The sequence below is a fragment of the Globicephala melas genome, chromosome 2 (genome assembly GCF_963455315.2).
Source record: "Globicephala melas chromosome 2, mGloMel1.2, whole genome shotgun sequence".
Taxonomy (NCBI): domain Eukaryota; kingdom Metazoa; phylum Chordata; class Mammalia; order Artiodactyla; family Delphinidae; genus Globicephala; species Globicephala melas.
The window spans coordinates 135,752,364-135,771,380 of NC_083315.2; the positions used below are offsets into that span (position 1 = coordinate 135,752,364).

Genomic DNA, 19,017 nt, shown 5'->3' on the forward strand with positions numbered 1-19,017 from the left:
ATACACCTATACTTAGCTTCTTGGTTTTTCCCAAGTTCATTTAAATATGTGTTGGTGTTGTTTTCTCACCCTGATAATGCTGATAACTTCCCTTATAGGAATAACATTTAATCTGTGAAATAATTATTATTATTTTTCTTCTCAGGACGAACTTGACCTCACAGACAAACACAGGGAAGCCATGTTTGCACTTCCAGCAGAGAAAAAATGGCAAATATACTGTAGCAAGAAAAAGGTAAGCTATTCATTATGATTATGATTATGGTTAACTGGAAAATGATCATTTTGGATGCCCTTTGCTCTCCCATTTCATCACCAGAATTCAGGCAGCTCTTTATAAGGTAAAAACCAGATTGAATGTGTCCTGTTGTGGCCTCGGTGCTACATGCAGTAAAGGGCCAGCTACTTGGATGTTGTTTTTATCAACACTTCATTGCACCCCGCACCTCACACCATTATTCATAACGCTGTGTAAATGAGACCCAAAATAACATCAGCTTACAGAAGACTGAAGTGTTTTTCCCTTGTCCTTTACATGAAAGTTTGTGTGTAGGTAGGTGAGAACTAACACTGTGGTTTCACAATAGTGGTTTCACAATTGTGGTTTTCACAGCCCTCTGTGACTCCCTTCTAACAACTTTCCATTTCGCCATCTCTAAGGTGTGGCCTGTCCTCGTGCTGTGGGGTGGCTCTCCAGCCATTTCACATTCCAGACTAGGGGTGGAGGAAAGGGGGAGGCACAGGCTCCCCACGCCCCCACTCTTAGGGCCACATCCGGGAGTTACAGACCTGAATTCCCCTCACATCGCACTGTTAGCTACATGGCCACACTCCCTTGCCAGGAATGCAGTCTTACTCTGGGCAGTCATCCACACATGAAAGCAGGGGGTTCTAGTACCTTTGGAGGAGGAGAGAAAGGGTATCGGGGGCAGCAAAAAAACCGAACTATTCCCTAGCCTAGCACTAGGCATCACCCTATGGACTGTATCTCCTTCAGTAAAGCTCACTCTGCCATCTTTTAAACCCCTGTGGCAAATTCTTAGACTGTCCTCTCACCCATTTTTGGAACCAGTGCTGTTCATGGCCACCTTTTGCCACTTTTCCTTCTGTTCTAGGAGAGACTTAAATCAAGACGGGGAAGTGGGAAAGGCAGGGCTAGCACCTAAGAAAAATGTTACCTCTCCAACAGGAGTGGGCACTCAATTACTAACCTCTGGAAGCAGGGAAACAGGAACAAAATATAACAATCCAGTATCTTGTCAAAACACGGTGTCAGCCAGGGAAACCTTTTCTTAGGGGACTAGGATGCATTTGGGGACCTCCATTTACCCCCCTGGCTGCCCCCCACCCTTTGCCGCCTTGTGTAATTGGCATGCCCCCCGCCCGGGAGCATCTCTCCAGCAGTAAGCCTGTGTGTGCCCCTTTCTCGCCAGGCTTTATAACCTTTGTAACGCCAGCATCTGATACTTGGAAGCAAAGGTAGGATGAATGAACCACTGAATTGTCATGAGTGTTATACTGGACTCTCAAACAATCTAAAGCACATTTAATTTTCCGCCTGAGCCATTGTAATTGATAAAACCATGTGTGGGGTTTGGTTCCCCGGGCCTTGCTGAGAGACGTGTCCAGCTGTAGCCTTTCAAGATGATTTCTGAGCCATTATCAGATCAGATCAGTTGGAGCATTAAGGGTTCCTAACCCCGTGGTAACCAGTAAGATGTGTTTGTGAATGAGTATATCCTCTTCTCCTCTTTCTCTCTGTGCACATCTAACCACCTAGAAAACCTCTCTTCTGTGGAACTGATGGTCAGTGGCTCAGGAAACAGATTTTAAAATGAAAGAATTTTAAAATGCAAATTAAAATGTGTCATGTCCTTTTCTGAAAGTGATGGTAGTGTATGGTCTTGAAAACAAGAGAACTTCTCCTGCAGCTGTCTTCAAGACCTGGCCCCTAGAACTGAGAAAGAAAAGCCCTTACGTGCCCGAGTACACACAGGACATTGTCTATTTTGGCTCATCCGAGCGCAGATTTTTTTCTCAAAATTAGGAAACAACATGAAGCGGGGATTGAGAATATGCACTAGAGGAAAGGAAAGGGCAGGAAAATGGGAGCAGCTTACTGAAGGGAAAGTTTTCTTCTTTCCCAGATTTTATTACACCCTTGACGGCAATTGAAAGTTAATCATGGAAACTACTGCCCCTTAGATTAGAAAAGGCAAACCCTGGAGGATAGTAATGACCTCGGGCTCACAGCTGCTGCTCATTTTTCAATTTCCAGGCCTATCAAATCCCCTTGCAAACCTTGTCTCCTGTGTGCGTGGCGGGTTGGCTTTTTGTAGGAGCATGGATATGGTTGTGGCCACTGGCCTCAAATTCCCATTTCCTGATGGATGGGCTCTTCCTGCGAGTACCTGGCCGGATTGCACAGATCTTTGGAAATGCAGTTCTCCTGCTAGCTTCATTCCAGCAGCTTGGATTCCTTTTATGACTTAGCAGTGGTGTGGCTGAGTGGGAAAGCCATCTTAACTCTTTGGTGAATCCCATGGGTTTATAGATCTGCCTCACATTAAAATGGCTTGACTAAGGATTTTCTTGATGAGAGCTTCTCAGACTGTTAAAACTATGCTGTGCCTTTGGTCTGAAACTGACCTTTTGGGGCCCCGTAATAAATCGGGAAACGGCACAATGAATAAGAGAACACACAACCCTCAGCACGAAAAGGGCACGATGTTTGCCTCTCTTCCGAGAAGGTGGTCCCCTTCAGGACAGGTTGCCCATTCTCCGAAGGAAACCCGTGGTGGCCGTCCTTAACGCCGAGAACAGATTGTTTTCCTTGGACCATCTCTTGAGTAACCTTTTCAAATCAGACATGTCACCAGCAAGCCTGACCACATCTATTTCTCAGGCCGAGGCGAGGGAAAGCTACACCCCTATGGCTCCTTCAGACTTTCCATCTTTCAAGATTAGAACCCAAGGCATCGGAGATGTTCTCACACATAGTGAAGCCATAGAGTAAGGGCCCACGAACGCCAACAGAAACAGAGTTGGTGAAAAGCAGGCTTTCTGTGTAAAAGTGCACAGCAGTTGTGGAGACAAACGGGGCTGGGAACTGAAGATGGGGCCAGACCTTCCTTGGCCAAGTGGCTCTTTTCCATCCAGTAGAGACTTGAGTCCCAGCAGTGGCTATCTGCTTATCAAGCTCTGTGTTCATTTCTCAAACGGCTCTATCTGAGTCCTCTGGTTGAAAACCCATTTCCAGAGCCAAAATGAAAACTGCAAAAGTGTTTCTGGGGCTAAAAGAATTGGAAAGAAATTAATTGGAATTTTGCCTAATTGAGTAATCCGGGGGAGAGCAGGAGATGGATGTCGCAGCCTTGAAAGTCCAAACAAATCTGTAAAAATGACTGAGCCGGTTGGTCAGCCGTGGTTCGTCCTACGCCGCCATCCACTGTCAGTTTTTTCAACTTTTACGAAAGGTCCAAAAAAAGGTTCTGTTGGTGGGGCTGGGGGTATTTTCAAATAGGAAATGTTTGTGGTTCTTATCTTTAAAGGTAATTCCCTTTTTAGTTCTAATCACAACATGCTCTTTTGTTTAAGTGAGGTTTTTCCCAGTCTTCAGCCAGAAACTGCATCTGTTAACAATCTTTTGGATTTTAAACTGAAGCCTTTTAAACAATGAACCATCTGACCACGAAAGGCATCTGGCCATGCTGTATTTGCTTATTGTTAACATGATTTTTAAACCCTGGGAAAAGTAAGGAGTAGGTCTTCAGAGAGGAGAAACTAAGATAGCGTACGAGCTATATTATGGCAACAGCAATCTTATCAGTACAGGCAGAAAGCTTCTTTAATCACACTTCTTCACAGGAGCAGTTGCAATAGTTGTGTCACTTAACCAGTCCTTGTAAGTGTCCAGAAAATACTTGTTCCCCCTCCATGAGCTTCAGAGTTCACAAAGTCAGTGAATGGGGTTAGGAGCTGTTAGCTGTAGTAACATCAGATATTTGAGGCAAAGATCAGAATTTGATGACTGTACCTAATTTTTCTTCCTTCCATTTCTGATCCCTAAGCCAAGGCTTAAGTAAATGGCTCTAGATTCTCCATATTACATTTCTATATCTTTATATATATACATATATATATATATATATATATATATTTGGTTGCATCAGGTCTAGTTGTGGCTCACAGGCTCCTTAGTTGCAGCATGTGGGCTCCTTAGTTGCAGCAGGTGGGCTCCTTAGTTGTGGCCTGTGAACTCTTAGTTGTGGCATACATGTGGGATCTAGTTCCCAGACCAGCAATCGAACCCGGGTCCCCTGCATTGGGAGCACGGAGTCTTAACCACTGTGCCACCAGGGAAGTCCCCATTTCTGTATCTTTTGAGGTCTGCTTTGGAGAAGGTGAGTTTTTACTCTACTGCTGAGTTTGACTCTAGTTTAATTAAATCACTCTAGAATCTTGTCTAACCTGGCTGCAGTTGAGCCGTTAAGCTTTGTGGGAAGTGCTCATCTGGTGATAGGCATGTTCTGAAGACATCTAGGAAAAGTGGCTGAAAATTCTCCTGATACCTTTCATTCACTCCCTTTATTTGGTTCGCATATCCTAATTGGATCACCTCCCCACTCCTCTCCACAAGAAGGAATTCTCCTTCACCACAAACACAAAAAGATGTATGGTGAATGGTCATCAGGATCTTTTAGATCCTGGAGAGTCGAGGCCCTCCTGTGTTGGGAGCATGGGGAGGAAGTGGTTTGATCAAAACAGGGATTTAAAGGAACATATGCTAAAGTAGAGGAATTAGAGACAAAAGGAACCATCGGTCTACACGACTGTCAAACAAACCAGCTGGACAACAAGGAAGTGGGATGTTGATACATTAATCCTCTGGTTGTTCAGAGTCTCCTAATGGGAAGGGAAGAGGGAGGAGAAGTTAGGTCTCCTCTTCCTTTGTTACTGTAGTTGTTTGAATATGCAGTAGAGTGAGCGTTAGGTTTTCAGGTGCCCACTTTGATAGATGTCGAGATTTGGGAGAGGGAGCCAGTAAAAAGGGAGGAAACTAGATATCCTTAACTGTATTTCTAGACGTCTTTAGAAGTACCTAGTTTGGTCTCCTGTCATTGAGTTTTCACCCTGATAATGGATTCCAGTTGGCCTTTGTGCTCCTAAGTGCTAAGGGGTTACAGAATGTGGCAGACATAAAAAAGATTAGAGATGAGATCGGGCTGTCTTTCCCCTTCTACTTCTCTGAAGAACAGATGAGGGAAGCACAGTAGCTGGAGGATAATGGGTATTTCCAGGCTCTGAAACTCGCTGCCTTGTCTGCATGTTCCCTGGCTGTGAGAGATGAGGATGTCTGTTTAATCCCAGATTGAAGCAGTAAAAAAACAACAAGCTTTACGGATCTGGTGCTTCAGTCAATGAAGCAATGCAGTTGGTAAAGGACTAGTTGGTGTGTGATTCACCCCGACGTGTACTGAGTACCTTCTCTGGGGCAGATTATTGGCTAGATTCTGAGGATGATTAAACAAGTAAGTCAAATTTCCTGGAGTGGATGGTCCAGGTAGAGGAAGCAGATGAAATCAAATAACTGACAGGTCTTGCCATGAGCTCCATACTAGGGTAAGCAGACAGGCTCTGGGGCACAGAGGAAGGAGCCTCCAAGCTTTGGGGGGTGTGTGTGTGTTGGAGACAGCAGTTCGTTCCTTCACCACTTTGACCCCTCCCAGGGTTATGCCAGCGAGGGACCTGTTGCTGTCGTCATGCTTTCATCCCATCATCTAGAAATGGGCTCCTTTTCCAGCAGCTGAGCTATGTTCACATACGCTGTACACTTTCCCTCTTGATTTGTACTTTGTTCTTTTTCCTTTTTGCCAATGCTTAAAAGGTCAAGTTTAGACTGTTGGGTAATCTGATCTTTACTAAACACAACTTCTAGGGCTTGTTAGGAAATCTGTAGAGAGGCTTAAACTTTTGAAACATGAAGACACTGAGGGGAAGACTGAAATAACTGAGGTTTGTTCAGCCCAGAGAAGAGAAGTCAGGTGAAAACACCAACTCAGTCTGTTCACTGGGTGTGCGTACCCCAGTGAAACTGTGGTATCTGTCAAAATATTGCCAATTCCAGTGGTAAAGAGCAGCTGCCTCAAGCCCTCCCAATAAAAAACTGTCCTGAAAATCTGACCTTTCCCCCAAGGACCCACCAGTCTTCCTTCATGATTCAGGGACTCAACGGTTAACTCCTGGCATGACAAGCAGGGGACGCCAGGACCCTGTTCCCATATTGCATCATTAGTTCTGATTCATTGATGCCCATGATACACTGTTGATAAATATTTTGAACATTGGCCTAAGTATGAGATGCTGATGGACCTAAAGATGGTGGCCAAAACCATTTGATAATATGTACCCAGAGCCTGAAACATGCGTCTTCCAGGAGTCGATCCCATGGAAATGATAAAAGATGCAGGCAAAGAACTATATGTGAGGTGCTTTTTGCAGTGTTGTCTGTGAAAGCCAGTGATGGTGAACAATTTAAAGGGGGATGATTGTATTATCGTACACAACCGTAACAGTATCTTGCTCCCACTGAAAAGTCATGCTTTCAAAGAAATTTTGATGACATGGGAAACTGCTCAGCATGTAATGATAAGGTTTAGAAAAAGATGTAAAACTGTAATCAGTATGATCAAAAGTTTGCAAAGAGTAGATATAGACGTAGGCCGAGAGAAACCATTGTTTGGTGGGATTGTGGGTGGTTTACATTTTTTTCTTTATACAAATATTTCCCAAATTTTCCACAGTGCATTGTTCTCCATCCTACCTTGGGATAAGGTTGTTTTGTTTTTTTCTGATTACAAAAATAAAATTGCTCTTTAAGAAAAAAGCGTAGAGTATATTTTATATCTGTCAGTTTCAGTCAGAAAAGCAGGACTACTGGGGGAAACACACACACAAAGCAAAGAGATTAACCCTTATATAATTATGCAAGCTAGCTAAGCACTCCCCCTAAAGCTACTGTCTTTGCTTCATGTCCCTGGAGTAGGCAGTTGGGAAGGAGGGTGGATGTAAAGTGGGGATGGAGCAAGGACAGGCTGGAGCCCACAGGGACAGACTGAAGCCTGTGGTAGTTCTCACTGCCTGTCCCAGGACTACAAAATGCCTGCTGCTTCATTGCCACCCTCCACGTCTCCCTTGAATTTCTCTTGTGGCTCACCCTACGCAGAAAGATACAAGAAGGGATGTAGGCAAGTTGGTTCAGCCTCGCCTACTTGAACATTACAAAGCCACCACGTATTACTCTTTGAAATTAGGAGGAAAAATAAATATTATTTAAAATGCAACCAGTGCTTGTGCTGTAGAGACAACCCTAGCATTTTTTTTTTTTTTCTTTAGCTCAGGGGCCCTTTACTTTCTCTATTTACTCTTCCCTGGGAGGATTAAAACAAAGGTGAATCTGCAAACCACCCAGAGTTTTTCAATACCATTGATCTCTTTAAGCAGTAACTGTGAAAACTTGGTGATTCTTGGACCTGATGAGATGGCCTCAGCTTTCTGCCCAGAAGTCCACTAAAGGCATGTTTCTCATGGCGCTTTCCGCGCTAAGTAGCATGATCTCATAGCCAGTGACCCATTTTCTGTCTTTGTTTTCTTTTTGTTACAAAAGCCAGTGCTATCAAAATGAGCACCAGATTTTAGAAGTGGAGTACAAAATTTGAGGGTTCTCTGCCTCTGGCAGCCCTTAAACCAAAGTTGTACCCCAATAAAGGGCAGTTGGGGGCTTCCCTGGTGGCGCAGTGGTTAAGAATCTGCCTGCCAATGCAGGGGTCACGGGTTCAAGCCCTGGTCCGGGAAGACCCCACATGCCGCAGAGCAGCTAAGACCGTGAGCCACAACTACTGAGCCTGTGCTCTAGAGCCCATGCTCCACAACAAGAGAAGCCACTGCAATAAGAAGCCCACGCACCGCAACAAAGAGTAGCCCCCACTCGCCGCAACTAGAGAAAGCCCGCGTGCAGCAACGAAGACCCAATGCAGCCAAAGATAAATAAGTAAAATAAATTTACTTTTTAGAAAAAGGGAGCAGTTGGTTCATGAATATTTATTTGCCTCCTCTTCCTATAATCCCTTTGTTTAATAATACCAGTTTGGGGGCATTTTTTCCTCCCAGTGTTACCAATTCTATCATTCCAGCTGTGCCTACTGCCACCCCTGCCATGGAGTGTCCAGGTGGTCGTGAACTCACAGTTTGTGTTTTCATTAATGTTGACTCAGCTTCATTAATGAAGAAGCAGTGAGCAAACTTGCCCGTAGAATGAACCAAAACATATCTACCTTTCTTCTTTGGTGCTTGGTGAAGTGAGCAGACATCTTCTGGATTCTTCTGTTGGGGTGTTATACTCTGGTTCTGTAGAGTTCTCTGTTTTTCAGGCTTGAGATACTGCCAGTGAGAGAGCCTCCCCTTGGGGTGGATTGTCTCCAAATGTCTTTCCATTAATGGATCTGCCTGCAGGTTTCCTAAATTATGTTTGTCCTTCACAGTTGTTCTAAAGTGTAGCGTAATGTGTCTGACACTATTTTTTCTGAGATAAATAGGAGCCGAGTAATAGCTATGAGAAAGACTTTGCATCGTCAAAGGCCATCCAAAGGGTAAGCTGAGAAGGCAGGATACCCCATTGATTCTCTAGCTGTGTGACCTGGGATGTATTTCTTAACCCCTCTCATTTCTCTCTTCTCGTCTGTACAATGAGGTCAATTTCGTAAGCTTGCTGTGAAAACTGAGAAAATATAATTTTGAAGTTGTCAGAGAACTTGGGACATGTCAATGTTAGCTGTGATCACTGCCAATGTCAGTGATGGTGACAATAAATGAAACAGTGGTATGGACTGACTTTCTGCTTGTTCACACTCATGCTAGCCTGAGATTCAGCTCCATATTGGTAAATAATGATACCTGGTTTTCTCAGAACAGTAGTAAAAGCACCTCTCCCTTAGTTGTTCACAGGACATTTCAGAGGTGGAAATAGTAAGGTGGGAGGATACATTGTGTCGAATAAGGGAAGAAACCAAGAAAGTCTTTATTGTGAGCATCAGAAGCTGGTAAAAAGGGGCCCCATTTAATTCAACAGTTTCTAGGGCAATGGTAGTCAACGACAGTCCCTTAACTTCTGGGTAGAGCTCTGAATCTGATTTCAGGAGCACCCTTAATTTACGTCTTGGACGATGGAGGGCAAGAGGAAGTCAGACTCCAGTCCACTTCTTTCTTCCTTTCACCCACATGCCACCGCAGCACTCAGTCCCCGCTTCCCACGGCAGCCCGTGGAGATGCTCACTTCATTGGGTTTGCAAACAACATTACAATTCCTTCTTTGTGGCCTAGGAAACGTAAGTGGTTGATAAATATCTTCAGTTTTCAAAATAAGACAATTAAAGAATATTTTTAGACCAACACCAAGAGGTTCCATTAAACAAGTCAATTTTCACAAATGAGTGACTTACTAGGTCAAAATGAACCGGGTTTACAGGTTCCCTTCTCAGCAACAAAACTTGTTCAGAGTTGCAGCATTGTAATCCAATAGTGCATTCTAGCTGTATGATTTCTGAAACTAAGCTAAAAAAATGTCAGTGTTGAGGAAATAGTAAAAGAACGTTTCAACACAGTTGCAGATACTGTTATTGTTAGGAGTCTTTTTATTGAAGTATAGTTGATGTACGATACTACAGAAGTTACAGGTGTACAATATAGTGATTCAAAATTTTTAAAGATTATACTCCATTTATAGTTATTATAAAATATTGGCTATATTCCCTGTGTTGCACAATATATCCTTGTAGCTTATTTTATACCTAGTAGTTTGTACCTCTTACTCCCCTGCCCCATCTGTCCCCTCTCCCCACTGGTAACCACTAATTTGTTCTCTTTATCTGTGAGTCTGCTGCTTTTTTGTTATATTCACTAGTTTGTTGTATTTTTTAGATTCCATGTATAAGTGATATCATACAGTATTTGTCTTCTCTGTCTGACTTATTTCACTTAGCATAATGCCCTCCAAGTCCATTCATTTTGCTGCAAATGGCAAAATTTCATTCTTTTTTATGGCTGAGTAGTATTCCATTGTGTATATGTACCACATCTTCTTTATCCATTCATCTGTCGAAGGACACTTGGGTTGCTTCCATATCTTAGCAATTGTAAATAATGTGACTATGAACATTGGGATGCAAGTATCTTTTCAAATTAGTGTTTTTGGATTTTTTGGATATATACCCAGGAGTGGAATTGCTGGGTCATATGTTAGTTCTTTTTTTAGTTTTTTGAGAAGCCTCCATGCTGTTTTTCACAGTGGCTGCTATTGTTAGGAGTCTTAAACCTAATTACCAGAGTGGACATTCTGGGTTCCAATAAACTGGCATTCTCTAAAATTTCTAAAAAAGAAAACTAACAAACTTCTGATAACTTTCTACTCAATCATGCAATAAACTAGTATATCCTGGTTGATTACTTTTTCTGTGTGTGGAGTTTTTATGTACACAAAAAAGTACAGAATGTAAGAAACACCCACATTTAACAAATGCTAACATTTTATCATACTCACCATGGATTTTTAAGAAATAAAACATTATAAATATAGTTGAAGCCGAAAGGTGACCTCTATTCTGAAAGTGATATGTGTTTTTTTTCTTTATCCATATATGTATTATCTTACTCTGAATGTGTATATTCATAGACAATATATGGTATCTCTTCATTTTAACTACGATATAATGTTCCATTATATGAACATGCCACAGTTTAAATATTTTTATCCCCCCTTTCCAAGTTTTCATTATTTTAAAAAAATTGCAGTGAACATCCTTGTGTATGTGTTCAAGAATTTCTCTAGGATAGGCACCTAGACATGTAATTACTGGGTCATTTGGTTTGAACATTTTTACCTTTAATTGCTCTCCAAAGCAATTGTTGTAATAGCTTATACCTGCAGTGAATTAGTTGCCAACCATCTGAGGGCTTGGTATTGTCTGAGGGGATGGAACTAGTGTCTGGTTGCCCTGATCAATCATTTTATGTAAGTTTGAATGTTTCAGGTACAGGATACTGTCATTAAAGTTCTTCAGTTTTCTCCCATATACCTTAGCCCATCAAATTAAAGTAAAAATTCCTGGAATAGGAAGCAAACATTTCATTTAAAAAAGAAAAACCCAAGGTTTAGAAAATGAAAGCGTTCCATTCAAATATCTTTAAAGCTGGACCAAAGTACAAAATGTTACAAGTACCTAAAAATGGACAATTCACTCAGCATTATGTTTATTTGGTTTGACTACAAAGGAAACTGCTCTGTGTGTGGTTCACTCTTCCTCTCCTCTAGACCTCTTTGCACCCTCAGGTCCAGACCCAGGCAAACTGTGTTTCCATCTTTAGCCAGCTTTTGACTGATATATGCCATCACCAAACACAGGAAGTTCCTCTGATGTATCCGCCACCTCCCTGGTGGGTGACTAAAGTGCAGGTGCAGAATCGGCACGTCTGCACAAACAGGCATGTTGGCGGTGGCTAGAAAAGCACACAGTTGGTCTCTTTCTTCTCCTCTAACCAGAGCACCTTTATCTCAGTCATCTCTTTATACAAATTATGAAAGCCTCTCCCCTTTCTTGTACTCCTTGATTGCTTCAGATATTGAGTAACTGAGATGGGTAACTCACTGTCTGTCCATCCTCCATGAATCTGCTGTGTGGATGCCACCTCTCTTTTTTTTTTTTTTTTGCAGTACGCGGGCCTCTCACTGTTGTGGCCTCTCCCATTGCGGAGCACAGGCTCCGAACGCGCATATGCTCAGTGGCCATGGCTCACGGGCCCAGCCACTCCGCGGCATGCGGGATCTTCCCGGACTGGGGCACGAACCCGCGTCCCCTGCATCGGCAAGCGGACTCTCAACCACTGCGCCACCAGGGAAGCCCCCCCTCTAATTAGGGAACATCAGGGTGGAAGAGGGTGGCAGAGAGTGACACTGTGTTTTACGTTCACTTATAGTCTTTCAAAGAACAATAAAAATAAATAAGCAATATATAGCTGAGACACAGAAAGTTATCTTAGTTGGACAAACCAATTAATACGGAGTCATGGAGAGTATGGGGGTTGTGTGTCCCGTGGAGCTCTATTTTCCCCTCTGGAATGGGGGCTAGAGAAGCAGACACCACAGCTTTCACACCACAGCTGTCACTCATGCCTGCATCGGTGCCCCACTGTGGGGAGAACACTCCTGCTTCGGCTCCAGTCACTGGAAGAGACTTGGAGCTGTGGGTTTGAATGGAGGCCCTGGGAGGGCAGTCGTTCTCAGCTACTGCAGAGCGGCTATCTTTGGCTTCCAAATCTTAATTCTTAAGCAGATTCGTTTTGACAGCTCGGCTACAGGACAGATTCCATCAGGTGTTGATTGCAGAGTTTGGAGTACATGACAATCTTGGAGCTCTCAGTCTTTGCCATATAGTACTTGTCAACAGTGCTATTGTGGACCAAGGTTCCAAATGCAACTATGTGTGGCCCTTTGAGCCCCTTGCCTGTGTGTTGAAGCCCATAGGCACAGCTCCATTGCATTTCCAAAATTCTGCAATCTGCAGGTGTAGAATTGCACATTAAATGAGTGTTCTCAGCTATCACTATATCTCTGGAAAGGGGTATCACTATGGCTCACATATGAGAATTCAGGACTGGCTGCCTGTTCCAGTTATCACCAGCGCAGGGATGTGTAGCTCATGAGACACTCCAGACCAACGCACATCCTTTGTTTCAGTTTTCCTTTGGACTGTGGCTTCCTTCCCTGGTTAACTGAGTGCACTATGAATAACTCCAAGCAGAGATGGCAAAAAGATTTATCTTGATTACTAACTCTAAACAACTAGGGGTTGAAGCCTGGAGCACTGAGAAGCATTTGGAGGTTATGAAGGATCTCAATTACAAATAGCGTGGTAATTGGATAGCACTGTCTTCCCTGACACATGGTGGGAGAATGTGGCATTTGTAGCAGATATTTACCCTCCTTTGCCCTTGAAGGCTACTCTTGCGCCTAGATTATGGTTGTACATAAGTATCACATTCCATGCTTCTTGCCTTTGCATCTCTCCCTGGTTCTCTCAGATTCTCTAGATGCTATGGCAATTACTTTCATAAAAAGACCACCCAAAGCCTGCCTGACTTCACCGTCTCCAGGAGATAGGTTTATGAAAGACATCAGTAGAAGGAAGTATCCACTTTGTAAGAGAGATCAGAGAAGGAAAAAAGCCACTTTTCCTGAGTTTTTTCTATATATATTCGTTTCATTCTTTTCACTAATAGCTCTAGCACACCTAATGTTATTGAATCCACATTACGGTTGGTGCATTTCAGAGCCTCTCCCTTTTGGGAAGTAGGAAGCAGCTCTGAGCTTCCAGTGTAAGTTAGAATGTGCCACCAATAACTTCTATGCAGAATTCTCCAGATTCCTTACACTCTGGGAACCAAGTAATGTGTGGAACTAGAAACGGGTTACAGTAGAAAGTCTCCCAAAGAATACCAACTTTAAATTAGTGTCTTAAATTCTCTCATTATTCTTCAGTGCACTATGGAACAGCATTTGACTGGAGCAGTCTTAAGATGGCATCCTCTCATCTGTCCCCGTATGTCAGGAAAAGCAGTTTATATCTCCTCAGTTTCTAAGAGGTACTCCCCCACATTCTCACATTTAGACATTTCTAAGACAGTGACATCTTCCAACTGATGCTTTTCTTTTTTCTTTCTTTTGCCAAAAATGCTGTCATTAATTCAGTAGTATTCTGTAGAGCCAATGATGGCTTAAAATCAGAAATATGGTTATGACTCTCCTTCTAGGGGACAGTTAACCCTGCCATAGCATTTTTCACAGGCATCCTGAGAATGCTTCCCTGAATGGAATATGCCTTTACGGGCTCACTGTTTCCCCTGATTCTCTTCATAGTTTAATTACTATTTTCCAAAGTCCTCTCTTTATGGCCTCGTGTTAAGCATTATATTGCAAATCATAAACACACTTTGATTGTTTTCCCAAGAGCAGGTTACAGAACATCAAAACCCACTTTACAACATTCTGAAAGGCTGGTCTGGTAGCAAATCTGGTAGCAAGATGTGAGGCAACAAAGGCCATTGACACCACTGATTGGATTTCCATACTGTGTGAGGGTTTAGTGATGTGTGTCCAAACATGTTAATTTACCCACCAGCTGGACTAAATTGTACCTGGGTCTGTAGCACTCCCAGATGACACATGGGTCAAAGACTTGACTCTTAACAAGCTACATAGAAGTAATTTGTTTTATTTCATTACACACCTTTGTGTCATAGGCAACAGGGGGATGTGGGCTTGTATCATTTCTGAAAATAATAATTGGGGCCTGTTTCTTTTTCTTTGCCATGAAAATGAAGGGAAATTGTCATCTAAAATTGGCTTCAGATGTTGGAGTTACACTGATTGAGATGTTTAGGCTCCAGTCATATTCCATGCCATGAAATGCTTTGCCAAAGAAGTGACTTATTAAAATAAATAAAATAAATGTCTCGTAGTTTGGAAAGTGGACTGTAAAGTCTCAGCTTTTAGCTCTAGGTAAGGATTGTGGCTATTTTCTTAACTATATTAGCACATGAAATGCATTTTCCCCCAGGATCCTGTAGCATATGACTTTTAAGATTTCAATTCTGTAAAGTCAGCCAAGGCTTTTTCAGGAAAGAAGAGGGTGTTGAAACAGGCTGGGCCTCTGAGCTGTTTAAGAAATGTAGCTGGCTTCTTTACTCTCAGAGTCACATTGTTACTCTTTGTTTCACTGCTGGGATTCCCACAGAGAGACTAGATGTCTTTAAAGTGGCACTCTTTTCTTGCTTTTCTGATGTAGGTGATTTTGGGGAGAACAAAAATGATAGCTGGCCGAGAAGTAGCACAAGCCTGATTTTTTTTTTTTTAAGGCAACAGTGGTCAAGCGTAGTTTTCTTTCTGGCTGGGGGTGGGGTTAGGGGAGGTGGGGAGAGGGTCTAAACTCACTGAGTTCACTGCTTTTTTTGGTGAGCAGTACAAGAAGTCTCTTAGAAGTACTCCAGCTATTTGCCCAGCAAATTTCTGGGGAGGATAGACGACCAGGTGCATCTGTGGGTATAAGGGGGATAGAGTAGAATAGTCTCCGTGGAGGCACAAATAGAAACCATGCCACACAGACTAGACAAGGCAACGGAAACAGGTAGAATTGAGGTGACGTGGTCAGGATAGGGTAGGTGTTCTTCAGCAAAAGCTTTGGGCAAGCCTGAGCATTTGTGTAATTTAGGTGTGAGAGTCTGGTGCAAGGTGTTAGTCATACAGCTTGGCTTCCACCTTAACACCTTTGTAGACTACGTCCTCTTCAACCAGGCAGGACTTCAACCAGTCATACAACCAGTCATACATACTTTATTTTGCTAAACTGTAGTTATATTGAAATGCCAGGAAAAAATTGCTGAATGTTCTGTCTGTAGCACTCTTCAGAGTGATCTCCACTTTTCACTATCTTTGAGCTATTTAACAAATCGGCAAATTGTTTAAAAAAAACTGATAGCAACGCAAATGATTCTTGTCCACTGAAGTAACTTGTGTCTGATGCAATTGATTATCGCCGTATTGACCAGTTTTGCATCTATTTGTAAACCAATGTTCATACATATCTTTGCTCTTTGAATTTTCTTTTGAACCTGTTGTAACATCTTACTGGTTCTCTCTCATTTATTAATGAGTTCAACAAAATCTTTGACCTGAGTTCATGCCATGATTTTACCTTTAAAAAAAATTATCCTTTATCAGTACAGAATTTTAACTCAGGGAGAACTGATAGAGGGGCTACCTTATTTTAAGTAATCTGAGATCTTCTATCAAATTTTAAACAAGTACATCGTATGATAGTGGGAAGCCCTCTATGAGAAAACATGCATTGTATATCAGTTTTACTGAACTTTGTATCTGCATCCACCAGAGAAGGGGAAGAAGCAGAGCTCAGGAGGTCAGAAGAGGTGTCAGGCTTCATACGTGGAAGAAGCTCCTATGATGTTTGAAGAGATGCACGTACAGGCGGGGAACAGGGACGGCAGATGTATAATCCAGAGACCTGAAAAACAGTGCCCTAAAGGAGCCTAAACTTCCCTAAAGTTTCTGGCGGCTAGTGAGCCTAGGTTCTGTTTCATTTCTGTTAACTTATATTTATGTTTTAGAGATAAAGTGTCCTCAGTCTTATAGTAAGAAACCCAATTTTACTATTGAGTTTATGTCTAACTTTTTAAAAACATGAATGCTTGATAAAATAAGGACTATCCATGTTGACCTCTGTTTCATGTATCTTTTATTCTAAATCATAAATGTTATTTTTTGTGGACCATCAGGAAAGCAAGACCTTGTTCTGTTTCCCCTTGGAGAGACATTCTGGTCGGATATCTTCCCAATGCCCTTTCAGTAGAGACTGTGTAGAGTTGAACATCACCGACAAGCATGTGAGAAGAGCCCTTTCATAGCAATTCAGATGGATGTATTGGGGTTATTTTTTCAAGTAGTAGACGTGTGGGTGTGATGACCTTATGGAAAATTTGAGATTTATTTATGAATTGAGGAAGATAAACATTTGCTATTCAGTCAGTGGAGAATTTTTGGCCTGGTTAGGAGATGACTTTGGGAGGACATCATAGCTTTATTCAAATCATTTCTATATTTGCTGGGTTATTGTTCATAGGAGAAATTAGACTTATTCCATGTAGTTCCCAAGGGCAAAACTAAGGCCAACAAGTGCTTGAAGTTACAAGAAGACATCTGTCAATTCAGTTATGAGGTGAATTTTCTGACAGTCGGTGAGAGTGCTGGTTCCAAACAATTGTGGACCTTTGAAGCCTTCTTTCAGAGAACATATGATCGATCACCTGCCGGTGACCTTCTATAAGGGATCCCTGTGAGGAGAAACTCAAACTAGGGTGTCTCTAGGGTCAAAGACCTAGCTATGTAATTCCATGATGGCTTGCCTTAAAAACATACAGATGTTTTGTAGCATTAGGAAAAATGGGGAAGGAAGTTTGCTCTTCTTCTGTGATTCTAAATGCTAAATGTGAAAGCCATTGTTATCGCGAGTCACCCTCCAGTCTTTCCAGAAAATGACTGACATTCTAGGCTTAGGAGGAGGTGTTGGATTTCCTGGCAGATGCAGAAGATGCTGTTCTGTAATCAGTCCTTGTGTGGGCCCAACCGGATTTGGGCAGCAGATGCATTGGATGTGTAATTGTGGCAGTGGCCAAAAAATGTAACCAGGCTTGGCAGTCCCAGGAAGCACATGACTATCTTGAAATGTGACAACATAGGAAGTATTTTTTGAAACCAACTGCCTGCCTTTGGCAAACTTCGGTTATAGGATATAGTTTCAGCCCACTGCCAGGTGTCAGAGGTAAGTGCTGGAAGGACTGAGTAAAGCTACTGTCTCAGGAGTTCAGGTTTGTGGACCCTACAAGGTTTTCTCTTCCCGATGAATGAAGAACAAGAGGGAAAGAGTTGGAGGCAAATATCAGGATTTAAAGGACCTAATGATTCTGTGCTGTTTTTAAAAGTGAGATTTCAGGAAGCAGCGAGCTTGGTAAGAAGGTACACTTTTCAGGCATGGCAGGTCCTGCTCCTTCTCTTGCAGAAATGCACATTACTGGGCAAGTTCCACACACTTATGTGCTCATCCTAACTTTTAATTGGGGCTGTTGGACATAGAGTGGCTTCGAGGAGAGGAGAAAGCATGGAAAATAGTTGGTGACCAACTAAGAATTTTGATGTACTCCCGCTCTCTTGAGAGCCAAGTTTAATATAGCACAGGGTTTGGCAAACTATGGCTCGTGGGTCAAATCTGGCCAATAACCTGTTTTTGTAAATAAAGTGTTACTGAAACATGGCAGGGCTCACTCTTTAAGTGTTATCTATAGCTGCTTTCATGCTGTACAAGGGCAGAGTTGAACTTGAGTAGTTGCAACAGACTGTGGTCTACAAAGCCGAAAATACATATGATCAGGCCCTTTACAGAAGAAGCTGGCTGTACCATACTTCATCATGGCCATCTTTCAAGAAGATGCTAATTATACTACTATTGAGCTAGAAGGGAAAGTTAGCAGAAGTCATTAGCAAGGCCTTCTGCAAAATATTTTTCCATCTTCCATCCTACCTGCTCTTCCTTCCCTGTTCCTTGGACCTGGTCTCACCCACATTGTCATCTGTTTCCTATCATTCACTTGAATTTATTAGATGCCACACACATCATGGAGACATACCTAATAGAATAAAATATTTTGACCTGTCTGGCCCTTTCTGCCTAGTATTCTATAAAAATTCTAGGTATAGAGTGAATTTATTTAACATCTGTTGTGTTCATTAGTATATGGGGCTGAACCCATGAAATCCAGAATATGAATGACAGTTTCATGCAACAGGTGACTATTTTGATCATTAACAAGGTATAGCATTTCTTGAGCCTATATGATCATAGTTAACATGTTTTCTAAGAGAATCTTCTTTAAAAAGGGAACAGGTTTTTATTAGTGTTTAGTTGCCTTTGTCCTGTAACGAACATTATCAGAATGAAGTTTACTTTGTATCATACTGAAATAGTACCTTTCTGCTGTTGCAATTCATTTAGTTAAACCTTAGTTTGTCTCTACTGTTTTTGAGTTAATGGTACTATTATATATCGCTATAGAAGATTTTTAGCCAATCTAGACGGTTAAATGGCGTGTCTTTATTTCCTAACAAGTATTATCTAAGAACCTCATGGGTTTGTAACTGAATGGATATTTATGGCCTTTGCTGGCCAAGTGCATGTTGCTTCTGCCTGTGATTTGTGGTCTAGTGAACAACCACAGAACGTGTCCTTTACAATTGATTGACCTTTGCACAGCCTATTTTGGGCCTTCTAAGAGCATCTTAAACTAAAGAAAAACTGTACCAGGTCGTACATACTATTACTTGATCCTATTGGAAATTTTCCC

At 42.2% G+C, this 19,017-nt stretch overlaps 1 protein-coding gene across 4 annotated transcripts in view; it reads left to right on the forward strand.

Annotated features, from left to right (window-relative positions):
• DAAM1 (dishevelled associated activator of morphogenesis 1) overlaps positions 1 to 19,017 on the forward strand; it is a 223,745-nt gene that overhangs the window by 129,382 nt on the left and 75,346 nt on the right. For all 4 annotated transcript variants that reach the window (XM_060294862.1, XM_060294861.1, XM_070044972.1 and 1 more), the window contains exon 3: positions 146 to 235. In XM_060294862.1, coding sequence (XP_060150845.1) covers positions 146 to 235 — 90 coding nt within the window. The remainder of the gene's footprint in view (positions 1 to 145; positions 236 to 19,017) is intronic.